The sequence below is a fragment of the Lonchura striata genome, chromosome 5 (genome assembly GCF_046129695.1).
Source record: "Lonchura striata isolate bLonStr1 chromosome 5, bLonStr1.mat, whole genome shotgun sequence".
Classification (NCBI taxonomy): Eukaryota; Metazoa; Chordata; class Aves; order Passeriformes; family Estrildidae; genus Lonchura; species Lonchura striata.
In genome coordinates this window covers 71,432,935-71,449,573 of record NC_134607.1, presented here as the reverse complement: position 1 = coordinate 71,449,573, position 16,639 = coordinate 71,432,935, and the positions used below count along the sequence as shown (strand labels likewise).

The 16,639-nt window shown below is 35.1% G+C and overlaps 1 protein-coding gene across 1 annotated transcript in view; it reads right to left on the bottom strand.

Annotated features, from left to right (window-relative positions):
- Nucleotides 1–16,320, bottom strand: part of LRGUK (leucine rich repeats and guanylate kinase domain containing) — a 44,042-nt gene extending 27,722 nt beyond the window's left edge. Inside the window, exons 1-7 of the mRNA XM_077783160.1 lie at nt 16,056–16,320; nt 13,617–13,724; nt 12,896–12,977; nt 11,098–11,198; nt 10,661–10,742; nt 8,191–8,315; nt 1,240–1,383 (exon numbers count right to left, since the gene is read on the bottom strand). Of these exons, the coding sequence (XP_077639286.1) occupies nt 1,240–1,383; nt 8,191–8,315; nt 10,661–10,742; nt 11,098–11,198; nt 12,896–12,977; nt 13,617–13,724; nt 16,056–16,226 (813 nt within the window). The 5' untranslated portion in view covers nt 16,227–16,320. The remainder of the gene's footprint in view (nt 1–1,239; nt 1,384–8,190; nt 8,316–10,660; nt 10,743–11,097; nt 11,199–12,895; nt 12,978–13,616; nt 13,725–16,055) is intronic.
- Nucleotides 16,321–16,639: the final 319 nt, after the last annotated feature.

Genomic DNA, 16,639 nt, shown 5'->3' with positions numbered 1-16,639 from the left:
AATTCCTACCCAATCCTTTTAAAGTCTCTAAAAACATAAACCTCACCCACAGCCTACTCAAAACTCCCTCTGAGATCAGAATAATCCTGCCCAGGACAGTTTTGATGAAGTTAAATGTGATCTGTGTGGATTTCTTAAATAAATCCCAGAATTCCAGCCACCAACAGTTGAAAATCACTGAATGTTTACAAGAGACACATTTGCAGCTGAATCTGTTGTCCCCATTTTTTTAAAAAAAACCCCAAGAATTTAAGATCATTCTGAGTGGTCTTGAGCTGAAGTAACTCCATGTGTTAATTAATTAAAACTCCCCTTTAAATTATTAAAGAAGGAATCATTAAACAGTTGCAATGACATCATTCAAAGAGGCAAGTTTTGATGAGGTAAAATGAAGAGTTTTTACGTGCTGTAAAGAACAGTGGAAAAGAAATAAGGCAATGGAAGTGGTGTTATTAATGTTAATAATAACCTCATCATTAGAGAGTTTCCTGTCTGCTGCAATTGAGGTACCTTTAAATCTCAGCCTGAACACAGGCAGAAAAAGATTTGAATTAAATCCTCTTGCAAGGAGGGAAAAATGACAGAAAATGTTCCACTGCTGCTTTATATTTTTGTTTTCTTAAATTATCTTTTTTTCCCACATGTCTTTGATGTCAAAGTGATTCGTGAATTGATTTTTCTCTTCAGTTAACGATGCTGGGAGATCAATATGAAAATGATTGTGAATATTTGGTTTGGCATTCAGAATTCAAAAGAGTTGGATGGTGCCATTGTATTTCCAGTACAGAAAATGATGCTGCATAACAAAATCCACTTTTTAACAGAGCTCTTGCAGTTCTGCCTCGCAGGGAGTTTCCAGCTGAGAGCTCAGAAGAATCTGTGCTCACAAAATTGGGCTGAGAGATATTAACAACCCCCCCCGAGGCCTGGTGGTGTAAATAAAAATCCTCTGGAATAATCGAGGTGGAAAATCTGCAAATTCATCCCTGCCTGGCCCAGCCAGGGGAGCACTGTAAATTCTCACGTGTGAGAGCACTAAAGTGGGAGCTGAGTGAAGAGGAAGCCACCTCAGATATGAAACCAGGAATCAACGTGGAAAACACCAAAAGGAAAGATCTCAGCTTTTCTACTATTCATTTCTTGCAGTGCCGGAGGATTTTTGGAGCCCTTCAAGGAGCTGAGTGTTAAAAAAAATGAAAATATTCTGTGCTGTTAAAAGAATTGAGCTCAGTGTGGTACCTGGTTGTTCTCCAGGTTGATCACCTCCAGCAGCTCGTGTCCCTCCAAGCCTTGCAGACTCTTGATTTTATTGTTGGACAGATCCACCCTCCGCAGAGATTTCAAACCCTTCAGCCCATCCACCTTCTCAATCTGGTTAAAGCTCTAGGAAAAAGAAGGAAAGCAGAGAAACTGCAAATAAACCTCCACGAAAAATAAAATTCCTGAGGGGAAAAAAAAAAAGAGTTATTTGTTGGATTTGAGGATTTTTTTTGTCAGGGAGAAACCTGTAAAAAATAGACATTTATGCATTAGCCTCATGCACAGCCTGATCTGTTGCATTCCTGCTGATAAACCTCTATGGAAAACAACATTCCTGAGGGGAAAAATGAAGTTATTTGTTGGATTTGAGGATCCTTTCTCATGGAGAATCCTGTCACAGATAGCCTCATGCACATCCTGATATGTCACATTCCTCCTCATGGAAAAAGGGAATCAACTCTCTCTTGATCACCTTGAAGAGGGAACAGCAACAAAAAGAGCTCGAACATTTTTTAAAAGCTGATATTGGCCCAAGAACGCTCTTGTCACCATCCAGCTCAAAATTTAGAACACAGAGATGCATGGAAAATTATGGAATATATATACATAAATACATTGAATTTCCCTCGGTAATCATGGCTCTATTTACACTTGTGATTACAGAATAAATAATGGAAAAAATTAAGGTAGGATGGAGAGGAGACAGGCTGAGGGTTGGGAATGTTCCCCTGGAGAGGAGAAGGATCCAGGGAGAGCTTCCAGCACATTCCAGGCCCTGAAGGGGCTCCAGGAGAGCTGAAATTTGGGAAAAGCCTGGAGGGACAGGACCCAGGGAATGGCTCCCACTGCCAGAGGGCAGCCAGGGATGGGATCTTGGGAATGAGGAATTCCTGGCTGGGCTGGGATTGCCAGAGCAGCTGGGACTGCCCCTGGATCCCTGGAATGTCCAAGGAAAGGCTGGAGCAGCCTGGGATGGTGGGATTGGAATGGGATGGGATTTGAGGTCCCTTCCCACCCAAACCATTCCAGGATTCTGGGATCAAGGAGGACCAGAATACATCCCGAGGGATTTTTATGGAAGTTGGGGATGGAAAAGGGAAGGGAGACCTGAGATTCCCAGTGAAACCCCCGGATCCCAAAATTCTTTCCTGGAGCAGAGTCGGGGTGGGGATGGATCCAATGCCAGGCTGGGAGAGCTGGGAATGGAGGGAATTCCCTGGAAAGGGAGCTTGGGGTGGGATTTTGGGAATGAGGAATTCCTGGCTGGGCTGGGGCTGCCCCTGGATCCTGGAATGTCCCAGGCCAGGCTGGACATGGGGACAGTGGGAGCTGTCCCTGCCATGGCAGGGTGGCACTGGGTGGGATTTCAGGTCCCTTCCAACCCAAACCATTCCATGATTCCCTGATTCTCCGATTACCAAAACCTCTCTGGAATCCATAAATCTGTATTAACGCACATCAAGCGAAGGCTCCATTCCCTGCCAGCAACAGCACAGGAATGTTCAAAATAATTTAAAAAACCCAATTTTCCCGTAAATCCTTCCGGACTTTCCCACACGAAACGCCCCAAAGTTTTGGGAAGTTTTTTCCAAGTGGCCTCCGGATGGTTTCGTTCCTCAGGGCCTCACCCATCAGAGCCCCATTGCTGCCACAAACTCCAAGCAGGAATAACAAATCCCTGCTCATCCCTGGCCCACACATTCCCTGATGGTTTCTCCGCCGGATTCTTCCTCCGTAACCTTGGGAATTTTATTTTCCCGTCAGCCTCACCTTGTGCTAAAAGCTTGGAAGCCTCATCTCCTGTTAATAAATATTTAGGAACTGTAGAAATAAATAAACCAGCTGACTCTCGTGTTAATCCACTTGCCTGTCCTTGACATTTTTCCTGACTTTTAAATGTTTAATTAGGTTATTAATAGCATGGAGGCTGCTCCCGAGCTTCGTTAGACCTCTGGTTAATCAGGTACAGAAAATATGTATATATGTAAATACATTCTATATATTATTCATTTATATAACAAAGATATATTATACATTATGTATAATATGGGCATTATATGCATTCTATATATTATATGCATTCTATATATGATATACATTCTATATATTATATGCATTCTATATACTATATACATTCTATATAATGTATCACTAGATATAATATAGATTAAATATAATATCTATTCTATATAATGGATATTTTATATATATTATTAGCTTATAATAATTTTTAAACAAATTAAGTAGATTGTAATAATTTTAATAATTTATAATAATTTTAAAATTATATTTTAATACTATTTTTAAGCAAATATAGTAAATATTGCTAATATGTAATGTGTTTATATATTTATTTATATTATCAATATCATTCTGTGGACAACAGAGATTTGGGGATAGATCCTTTAAAAGTAGAAAATTCCAAAGGGTCCAGATCATTAGAGCTGTGCTTCTTATTTATCTTTTTTTTTTTCTTTCTATACATGAGTGGAATAAAGGGATTTTTGGTACAGCAAGGGAGAATTGGCAGGTTTTGAAATCTTCCTCCCAAACTTCAGAACTTTCTACTCTTTTCAACCTAAAAAGCTCAAGGGGAGAGAAAGCAGAATCACTGGGAGGAGAGGGGACAAAAATAACAACAATAAAATGAAGTGCATTTTATTCTAATTAATTCTAATTTTTTAAAGAAAATGCTCGGATAAAATCTCTTTCCATAAATTTCCACGTGGCTAATTAAAAATGATATCATCACCTAAGAACCCCAAATGAGGAACAGGTTCATATTTAATAAGATTTAATTATTTCCCAATTTTGGAGTCAGCAGATTCCCAAGGGAATTCCTGTTTAGATCTTTAAATAAACCAGGAAATCAAGGCAATAACGGTGGAGGGACTTGCTGTGGATGAAATTTGGAGAGAAAAAGCTTCAAAATATTTAGAAAAAAGATCCTCAGAGTCCTGGAGATCCTTTGAGGACATTTTGATGGGATTTGGCCAATGTGAGTTAATCAAAATGAGAAAAAATCCAATTTATTGCCACTCAGAGCTGCCAGAGGTATCATACAATACCATCTATAATACCATTATACGATCTTATAATTCCATTATATATGAAATACTATATATTTCATATAAAATGAATTATAATTTTATTAACATTATTTGAATATATTATTCAAAACAGGTGAAATGTGAACACCTCCCCTGAATACCGCAGCAGCCAAAGGCCAATCCGAGTTGGGATTTTCTGTATTTTACAGAAAAAAAAACCTTTAAATTTTTTTTAAAAGGATTGGAAAAGAATATTTTTATTCCTGATAAGGGATTTGTTCACTTCAAATATTGACGTGGGTGCTTAAAATTAACGTAGCCAATAGGAGATCTGTATGGGATTTTTGGGAATTATTGTTAAAGTCCAATTAAATATTTAACTTTTTCTCACCAAATAAAAGCGGTTTCAAAGCAGCCTGTTGCCTCTGGAGCCTCTGGATTGCATTAAAAACAGGTTTGGGTTGTGTTCCTGTGCAACATTTGTATTAATAATTGAAAAAATTCTATAGTATTGCAGCTGTTTCTGATAATCTGTTATGTAATTATTTTCATGCTTATGAAATTTATAAAAATATTATAAGAATATATATAATTTATTACAATGATATCAATAATATAAATACATATATAAATGTATAAAATATTGCTATATTTATTGCATTTACTTAAAATTGTATTAAAGTAAAATTTAAAAATTATTATAAATTATTAAAAATTATTGTAATCTATTTAATTTAGGAAAAATTATTATAAGCTAATAATATAGATTATATCTATTATATATAATAGATATAATAGGTATTATATTTCATATATATTATATAGAGAGCTATATTCTATAGAATGTATAGAATATATAGAATGCACATCATATATGGAATGTATATAATGTAGATAATATATAGAATGTATAATATATCTACATTATATAAATAATATATAGAATGTATATAAATATATAGAAATATTTATATTTCATATATATAAATATAAGATCTATATAATATATAATAGATATTTATGTATATTATAAATAGAGATATATAGAATGCATATATTATATAGAATGTATAATATATCTACTTTATATACATAGATAATACATATAATGTATATACATATATAGAAATATATATATTTAATATATAAATATAATATCTATCTTATATAATAGATATTATATTTAATATTTAAATAGAATATCTATTTTATATAATAGATATAATAGGTATTATATTAATATCTATTAAATATATAGATATAAAGAATGTATATAATATATAGAAAGCATGTAATATACAGAATGCTTATAATATATGTATTATGTATAATATAGCTACATTATATAAATAGATAAAATATAATGTATATATACATATATATTTTATATAAAATAGAAAATAAAAAAAAGATATAATATACATAAAGTATATAATTATATATTATAAAAATATATAATTATAAATTATATAATTATATATTATAAAGTATGTAATTATATATTACAAAAAAGCATATAATCATATATTATAAATAAGTATATAATTCTATAATTATAAAGTATATAATTATATATTATAAAAAGTATATAATTATACAATTATAAAGTACATTATTATATATTATAAAAAGTATATAATGATATAATTGTAAAGTATATAATTATATAATGATATAGTATATAATTATATATTATAAAAAAGTATATAATTATATAATTATAAAGGACATAATTATATGTTATAAAAAGTATATAATTTTAAGATATAACTATATATTATAAAAAAGGATATCATTATAAAGTATATAATTATATATTATAAAAAAGGATATAATTATATAATGATATAGTATATAATTATATATTATAAAAAGTATATAATTATATAATTATAAAGGACATAATTTTATATTATAAAATGTATATGATTATAAATTATATAACTATATATTTAAAAAGTATATAAATATATTATTATATATTATAAAAAGTATATAATTATACAATTATAAAGTACACACTTATATATTATAAAGAGTATATACTTATATAATTATAAAGCATATAATTATATATGATAAAAAATATATAATTATACAATTATAAAGTACACAATTATATATTATAAAAAAGGACACAATTATAAAGTACACAACTACATATTATAAAGAGTATATACTTATATAATTATAAAGTATATAATTATATATTATAAAAAGGTATATAATTATATAATTATAAAGGACATAATTATATATTATAAAATGTATATTATTATAAATTATATAACTATATATTTTAAAAAGTACATAAATATATTGTTATATATTATAAAAAGTATATAATTATACAATTATAAAGTATATAATTATATATTATAAACCAGGACAGAATTATAAAGTACACCCTTATATATTATAAAGAGTATATACTTATATAATTATATATTATAAAAAGTATATAATTATATAATTATAAAGTACACAATTATATATTATAAAACCGGACACAATTATAAAGTACACACGTATATATTATAAAGAGTATATACTTATATAATTATAAAGTATATAATTATATATTATAAAAAGTATATAATTATATAATTATAAAGTACACAATTATATATTATAAAACCGGACACAATTATAAAGTACACACATATATTATAAAGAGTATATACTTATATAATTATAAAGTATATAATTATATATGATAAAAAGTATATAATTATATAAAATACACCCGTATATATTATAAACCAGGACACAATTATAAAGTACACACTTATACATTATAAAGAGTATATACTTATATAATTATAAAGTATATAATTATATATGATAAAAAGTACATAATTATACAGTTATAAAGTACACAATTATATATTATAAAACAGGACACAATTATAAAGTACACATATATTTTAAAGAGTATATACTTATATAATTATAAAGTATATAACTATATATGATAAAAAGTATATAATTATACAATTATAAAGTACACAATTATATATTATAAAAAGGACACAATTATAAAGTACACAACTACATATTATAAAGAGTATATACTTATATAATTATAAAGTATATAATTATATATTATAAAAAGGTATATAATTATATAATTATAAAGGACATAATTATATATTATAAAATGTATATGATTATAAATTATATAACTATATATTTTAAAAGTATATAAATATATTATTATATATTATAAAAAGTATATAATTATACAATTATAAAGTATACAATTATATATTATAAAACAGGACACAATTATAAAGTACACCCTTATATATTATAAAGAGTATATACTTATATAATTATAAAGTATATAATTATATATGATAAAAAGTATATAATTATACAAAGTACACAATTATATATTATAAACCAGGACACAATTATAAAGTACACACATATATTATAAAGAGTATATACTTATATAATTATAAAGTATATAATTATATATGATAAAAAGTATATAATTATACTGTTAGAAAGTATACAATTATATGTTATAAAACAGGACACAATTATAAAGTACACACATATATTATAAAGAGTATATACTTATATAATTATATAGTATATAATTATATATGAAAAAGGTATATAATTATACAAAGTACACCCGTATATATTATAAACCAGGACACAATTATAAAGTACACCCGTATATATTATAAACCAGGACACAACTATAAAGTACACCCGTATACATTATAAAGAGTATATAAAGTATATTATCACACATGATAAGCCGCCTATAGCAATGTAACTCCAAAGCGGGCAGTGGCCCATTAACAAATGGCGCCCTGGCCCTCCCGTGCCCGATAATCGAGCAGAACGTGTCGGCGCCCCTCACCAGGTCCAGCTCCCTCAGGGCCGGGCTCTGCAGGCCGCGCGCGGCGCCCAGCCGGTTGTGGGCCAGCCCCAGGCGGGCCAGCCCGCGGCAGCGCTCCAGCCCCCGCGGCTCCTCGATGCCGTTGTCTGCCTTTCAGGGAAAATCCGCTGCTCGTGGAAACGCGCGCCGAAGAACGCCTCCACGTGCTACTTCAAGGAGATACTAAGCTATAATCCTGCCTTTCTAACTCACTCCCAACCGGTGGCCCTCTCCAGCCCAGCCCCAGGTGGGTTGGATTGGCCATCAACTCAATCCTCACCAGAACCCAACCCAGCATCACCCCAACCTCATCCCACATGGGAAAAGCAAGGAGCAGAAATAGAAATTGTTTTCTCTTCCTTCCCTCTGTGCTCCTCAATCCTCACCAGCACCCAACCCAGCATCACCCCAGGGAAACGATTCTTCAACCTCATCCCACATGGGAAAAGCAAGGAGCAGAAATAGAAATTGTTTTCCTTCTCTCTGTGCTCCTCAATCCTCACCAGAACCCAACCCAGCATCACCCCAGGGAAACGATTCTCCAACCTCATCCCACATGGGAAAACAAGGAGCAGAAATAGAAATTGTTTTCTCTTTCTTCCCTCTGTGCTCCTCAATCCTCACCAGAACCCAACCCAGCATCACCCCAACCTCATCCCACATGGGAAAGACAAGGAACAGAAATAGAAATTGTTTTCTCTTTCTTCTCTCTGTGCTCCTCAATCCTCACCAGAACCCAGCCCAGCATCACCCCAGGGAAACGATTCTCCAACCTCATCCCACATGGGAAAACAAGGAGCAGAAATAAAAATTGTTTTCCTTCTCTCTGTGCTCCTCAATCCTCACCAGAATCCAACCCAGCATCACCCCAGGGAAACGATTCTCCAACCTCATCCCACATGGGAAAACAAGGAGCAGAAATAGAAATTGTTTTCCTTCTCTCTGTGCTCCTCAATCCTCACCAGAACCCAATCCAGCATCACCCCAACCTCATCCCACATGGGAAAAGCAAGGAGCAGAAATAAAAATTGTTTTCTCTTCCTTCCCTCTGTGCTCCTCAATCCTCACGAGCACCCAACCCAGCATCACCCCAGGGAAACGATTCTTCAACCTCATCCCACATGGGAAGACAAGGAGCAGAAATAAAAATTGTTTTCCTTTTCTCTGTGCTCCTCAATCCTCACCAGAACCCAACCCAGCATCACCCCAGGGAAACGATTCTCCAACCTCATCCCACATGGGAAAACAAGGAGCAGAAATAAAAATTGTTTTCTCTTCCTTCTCTCTGTGCTCCTCAATCCTCACCAGAACCCAATCCAGCATCACCCCAACCTCATCCCACATGGGAAAGACAAGGAACAGAAATAGAAATTGTTTTCTATTGTTTTCTCTTCATTCTCTCTGTGCTCCTCAATCCTCACCAGAATCCAACCCAGCATCACCCCAGGGAAACAATTTTCCAACCTCATCCCACATGGGAAAACAAGGAGCAGAAATAAAAATTGTTTTCCTTCTCTCTGTGCTCCTCAATCCTCACCAGCATGCAACCAAGCATCACCCCAGGGAAACAATTTTCCAACCACATTCCATATGGGAAAAACAAGGAGCAGGAATAGAAATTGTTTTCTCTTTCTTCCCTCTGTGCTCCTCTATGAAAAATCCTGAGAGGGAGAGAAATGTGCTGGCCACAGCCAAACACAAAACCTGAGCACTAATTAGAGGATCAATTAACAAATTGGGTTTATGGGCTGGGCAGGAAGGGATTTCTCCTGAAGGGGTTTAAATCCCACTGCTCCTACAGATATTATTCGAGTTACAATTTTATAAATCTTATTTTATAAATAAATTTCTATAATTTTATTTAAGTTTCAATTATACCTGTTGTGCCCTGGCCATCTGTCCTGAGAGGAGAAATTGTATTTTAAATGAACACTACAGTTAAAACCAGCAGTACAAGTCATTAGAATTCCTCTCGGGAAACTTCAGCATTAACACAACTCCTCAAATTCCCCCAGTAAAGAACCTTTGACAACAGATCCAAATCCAATTTATTATTATTATTATTATTATTATTATTATTATTACTATTATTACTATTATTATTATTTTATTGTTAATTTATTATTATTATTATTATTATTATTATTATTATTATTATTATTATTATTATTATTATTATTATTATTAATTACCTCTGTAAGGGAAACCTCCCCTTTTCACTTTTCCATGGCACAAAAAGGAGTTTTTGTGTTACTCTAGCAGGAAAATCCCCCAAATATTCCCACTTTTAACACCGCCAGTGCTTAAGTAAATTAAGCTCAGTGTCAGAATTACAATTTCATCTCAGTTCTAAGGACATGAAGGGGAAAATACAAAGAAAACAGATATTTGTTTGAAGAAATAGTAAAAAAAAAATCAATTTTTCTCCCATTCAAGATTGCCCAAAGGATACAATCCAGCAGGAGTTTGGTAAGTGAGTGGTATGCTGACAGATCTCTCATTTTTTGGATTTGATTGTGTGAAAAATCTACTTCCTAAAGGAAAAAAAAATAAAAAGAGGAATTTGGGGTTATTTCTTCAGCACTTACTCTGGCTGGGAGTTTGTTCCACCTCCCCATCACATGCAGGGGTTCAGGGTGGAAGAAAATAAAATCAGTAAAAAAAACACAAATAAATTAATAAAAATAGAAATAAAATTCACATAAATATAAATAAAAGACAGACCCGAACATTTGGAAACTAAAAATGTGAATTGAGGTGAGAAAGAAGAATTAAAAAGGAATAAAAATTGAATTTTGCCTACGCTCAAATAGATCTAACTTCGATTCAGAAAATGGTTTTGAATTTAAGACTTTAAAATGTTGGTTTGGGGTTTTTTTTCAGACTTACCTTGAGGTTTTTAGGTGGTTTAAAATCGAAATATGTGGTCAGTTGATTTTTGGAGACATCCAGCTCTACTAAATAAGGCATGTGACTGATACAGGAAAGATCTAGAAATAAATAAAATGAAATTAAAAAAATCCTGCAAAGATCATCACAGCAAAATGTGCTAATTAACATCCTGGGACAATTAAGAGTCAATTTGGAGCTGCACAGTCAGAAATATTTAATATATAAATATATTTAAATATATATTTAATATATAAAAATAGAATATCTATTATATATAATAGATATAATACATCTAATAGATATAATATTTAATATATATTAAAGATATAAAGAATGCATTTAAGGTATATATTATACATAATGTAGAATATATCTACATTATATAAATAGATAATATACAATTTACATACTTATATTAAAATATATATTTAATATGAATATATAAGTAAATATATAAAATAGATAAAATAAAGTATTTAATCTATAATATGTATTATAAAAGTATATATATTATATTATATTATATTATATTATATTATATTATATTATATTATATTATATTATATTATATTATATTATATTATATTATATTATATTATATTATATTATATTATATTATATATTATTTTAATTATTATAAATTCTATAATATACATTATATCATTGTATATAATAATATAATATATTTATATTATATTATAATATATATAACCATATAATAAAATATATGTTATAATATATAATTATATATTGGCATAATTCAGAAAGTGATGCCTAAAATGCAGAAATCAGATCTATTAACACCTTCTCCTAAAGGAAAAAAAAAATAGATTTATCAACGTCAAAGAATAAATATCCAAGTTGGACATTTAATTTTCATTATGCCAGCTGACTTCCTTTAAGCAAGAATTAATTTCTCTATTCCATCCACCTCCAGAATGACAGATTCAATCAATTAGTGGAGAAAAGCATTTATGCCACGAGTGAGGAGGAAATGAGAGGTTGCTATGGAAAAATCCCTGCTCTGTTCATGGCTGGCCTCCACAGAAAATAAAATAAAATTAAATTAAAATAAATTAAATAAAAATAAAATAAAATAAAATAAAATAAAATAAAATAATAAAATAAAATAAATAAAATAAAATAAAATAAATAAAATAAAATAAATAAAATGAATGAAATAAAATAAAATAAAATAAAATAAAATAAAATAAAATAAAATAAAATAAAAATCTCTTATTAAAATGAGCAGGGAGAGGAGCTGCTGTACCCTTGGACTCCAGCTCAACTGAAATAATGAGGTCGCCCCACCACAGCTTATTCCACTTGATGTTCAATTAAAAAAAATAAAATAATGAGTGAGAGGGAAGGAGCAGCTGCTGGAGTTCATCCCACTCCCCATTTGGCACTTTTCTAAATGTAAAAAAATGCAATTTTTTTTTTTTTTTTAACCTTTTGTCACCCGTGGAAAACCAAAGGGGAAAACCAAAGCAAAGCGGAACTGGAATATTCCGCTGCCTGCAGAATCCGCAGCTTCACCTTGACATTTCTGCTGGGATTTTCTCTCCGGGGAACAAAGTGAGGTTTAAACTCCACCTCCTCACCGATAAACATCTGCGGGTCTTAATGGGCCCTGGAATTTGGGGCATTTTGGAGGAAATCAAACGTTTTGGGCGAGGTTTGACACCACTAAAATGTCAGCCAGCCTTTGGCACACTAAAACTCCGTGGTCCAGTGCATTTCTCATCTGAAAGTGCTTCACAAGGCAGGAATTTGTAGTTTATTTACTCCATACCATTAATTTTATTGGAGGAAAGCTCCATTTTCTGCAGGTGGATGTAGCCAGAGAGAATGCTGATGTCCCTCAACCCACGACCCTGCAAAAAGGAAAGGAAGGGGATTGTAATTATAATTTTGATAATTGGTTAATAACTCAGCTCAGCTGGGGAAAGGTGCCCCAAGGTCCCTCCAGCTGCAGCAGGACGAGGTGACATCTACAGAAAGTGATGGTGGAGCAGCCAGAAATGGAGAAAATGCCAAAAAAAAAAAATAATTTTGGAACAACAAAAAGAGAGCTGCAGTCAGGAAAAACACCAGGGGAAAAAAAGGGAGGGACAGCAGAGAGCTTTGAAAAGACACAACCACTTCAACCTCCTGAATTCAGCATTTCTGGGTGTTTTACACATTTTTTTTTTTCCTCCAGCTGACTCAAGGAGGAAGACACATTTTTCACACCTGAGGCCTGGATAAGGAAAAAGTAATAAAAATAATTAAAAATCAAAAATCTCAGTGCTGATAAAAAAAAAACCCACCCCTTCACTCTGGCAGTCAGCAGGAACCACTGAGTCTTATCAAAAACCCTGCCCATGGAAGAGGCAACAACAAAAATTTACCTCTTGACATTTTTTTCACATTGGCCATTTTATTTTTCAAATAGGGCAGCTATTTGCTGTTGAAAAAAAGGAAATATTTGCGCAGGAGAGTGCAATAAACTGATTTTTTTTGCTGGTACTTACAGGAAGTGACAGATGGAGATAAACATATTCAGTGCCAAGGGCCGAGCGGCCGAAGGTGTGGAGTCCCTCGGCGGCGGTGTCTTCATCCAACACCCCCTCCAAGTGAGCCTAAAAAACACCAAAAAAAGGGAAAAATGGATTAAGGGGGATTTAGGAAGGGAGATTCCACACCAGGGAGAATCCAGAGGCTGCTGGGGTGAAAGTGGCAACAGGGTTGATAAAAGTCCTCAGTGAAATGCTGCTTCCAATGCTTCACCACCCCACTAAGAAAAAAAGAATTTTAGGAAAAATGATGAAGCCTGCCCTCAAAACACTGAACAGAAACGTGCCACGTGCCAGCTGCATCCATCTGAGAAGGTGCATCAGGTTTTTGATGGGATTTTTAATTTTGTTCATTCCTGGCTGAAGTGAGGCCTCAGGGTTTAGCTTTTCTATTTTCACATTCTGAGCTGGTTTGGTGTGTGGGTCTGTGACACATGATGGGATGGTGAGCTCTGTGCACAGAGCAGGGACACAAAACAATTCCTGCTCCAGCTGGGCACCAAGGACAAATGATCCAAACCTCAGCCCAGGAGCACAAACACCGTGGGCTGGAGAGAGAAAAACAAGCAGGGTGGGACTGATGGGCTGGAGCTGGAATGGGAATGAACTCCAAGGTGCCAATGGAGCAGAACTGATCCCAGGGAGAGCCCCGGGAGCGCTCGTGCATTTTGGGACCATTTTGGTTCATTTGGGTTCATTTTGGGACCATTTTGGTTCATTTGGGTTCATTTTGGGGCCATTTTGGTTCATTTTGGGACCATTTTGGTTCATTTGGGTTCATTTTGGGGCCAGTTTGGTTCATTTGGGTGCAGCCCTGGCTGGGCTCTGGTGCTGCCCAAGGTGGATCCATGGAGGAGATCTTTTAATAAATCCCTGATTTATTCTTTAGCTCTGCTCCAGCTCAGGTTCTCAGGGCATCAGAAGCACAGGTCCCATTCCCTGAGCTGCTGATTTCCCACCACCAGGGTGCTGCACCCCAAAATGCACATTACTGGGAGCACTTTCCACTCATTCAGCAGGAACAGCTTGGTGCTGCTCCTCAGAGGAAAAATCCTGGCCAAAGAGGCTGCTGGGCAGATGGCACTAATGAACCACGGCGTGGGTTTAATGAGAAAAATCAGCCAATAATGGTTTAAGAAATTCCCCTCAGCTCCCAGGAGCCACAGGAGCATTGCTCACCCAGGGAGCTGCCTGACCACTCAGAGTCCACCCAAAAAACACTTCAAAAATGAAGAGGTTTGACGAATCAAATGAAAACAGATGATAAATCATAACTAGACAAGTCATTTAAAATATGGAGTTTTACATCTTAACTAAAGGGACTTTACAAAATAATTTTACGTACATTGATTTTTATAGTGACAATATTAGTGGTAGTGCCTTGTGTGCTTCACTATGCACACAATAAATAAACAAAGCCATCAAAGAAGTGTTTTCTGTTCAAGAGAGAGGGGGAAATGTGGGAAATGGAGTTGTGGAGAATTCTCAAAGCCTGACAAAAGCTCACACAGTGCATCTGTGTGCAAACCTGGAGATGAGAAATGCTGACTGAGAAATGCCCTGCAATGGGACAGACAGAAATGGAACCTGAGACAAGTTTCAAAGGGTGGCCTTAAATCAGACTGGGTCCTTTGGGGAAATAGAACTGGGAAAGATGCACTGCAGCAGGAGGAATTTTAGATGATTTGGCTTTAGGGCATTGACAGCATGGTGTGACAGACCAAAAAACACTTATAATGTATTATAATTAAGAAATAATTGGCTTCTGATTGTGATGGCGTGAATTATAACATCTGTGTTGTCTCACCCTTCCCATGAGACTGAAAATGGAATAAAAGTTTTTAAAACACCTCTCAGCTGCCCCAATTCTGGGTCAGAAAAGAGCTTAATCCAACAGGGACCAAGATAAATAACAGAATAATTTCATCATAGGACCTACACGTTATAGCAAGGGAGAGCACAGAATAATTCCCGCAAGGCAGAACATGAGGTGATATTTTGTGGTGTTGGGATTTAAAGCTCAGCGGGGCAGGGAGAGAAAATTCACACGTGTCTGTTGGGGCTTACTGAAGCTCAAAAAGGAACTTTAAAAAGGAAATGGGGTTGATTTGGCCATACACGTGCCAGTTTATCCTTCATTTTATATGGCAGGAGCACTTGGCAGTGCTGGGTTAGTAGTTAGGATTGACAATCTGCAAAGTTTTTTTCTGCTGAGGGAGAGAGAGGGAGGAAGAATCCAGGAGGAGCCTGGACACCACAGGGATGGCAGGAACCTACAAAGGGCAGAAATGAGCGGCGCCGCCCGTCCTTCCCCCACACCCACAGTGAGGGCGGAAAGCGCAGTTCCCTCCCAAGCGCACACCCCTCCCCAAAGCCCCGCGGAGCCCCGGGCTGAACCTCTGCGCGCTCCGGCTCTTCCTCCCCGCCGTCCTCCTCCTGCTCATCCTCGCGGTGCGGCGGCCGGGGCTGCTCCTCGGGGAACCCCTCAGCGAGGGGCTGCGGCTCGTCAGCACGGGGAAGCGGCTCCCCGGGGCTGCCTCCTGTGCCGCTCTGCTGGCCGCCCGCCATGAGCTGCGACAATGAAAGAGACGGAGCAAACTTTGTGTGTTGTCCGCTACGGGCGCCGTCCCCGCTCCGGCCGGGCCGCCGCCATTTGTTTACGCGTTGCCATGGAGACGGGAAGCGCCAACCGTCCCGCCAGCCAATAGGAGCGCAGAGCGTGCAGCGGGGCAGTATGGGAATTGTAGTTCTCACTGGCAGCGCGCACCCGCTCCATCCGCCTCGCCGCGGAGCATCTTGGGAGTTGTAGTTCGCCTCCCTGAGGCGGCCTGCGGCCTCGCTCCCGCCTCGAAAATAAATAATATATAAAAATAATTATAAATGTGTCAATGTCAAACAAACCCTCTCTGGCGTAGGAAAAGCCTTTACTCAGTGTGTAGAGGGTGACCAGAGAGTTCTTGGTCAATCACAAGGTAACCCAG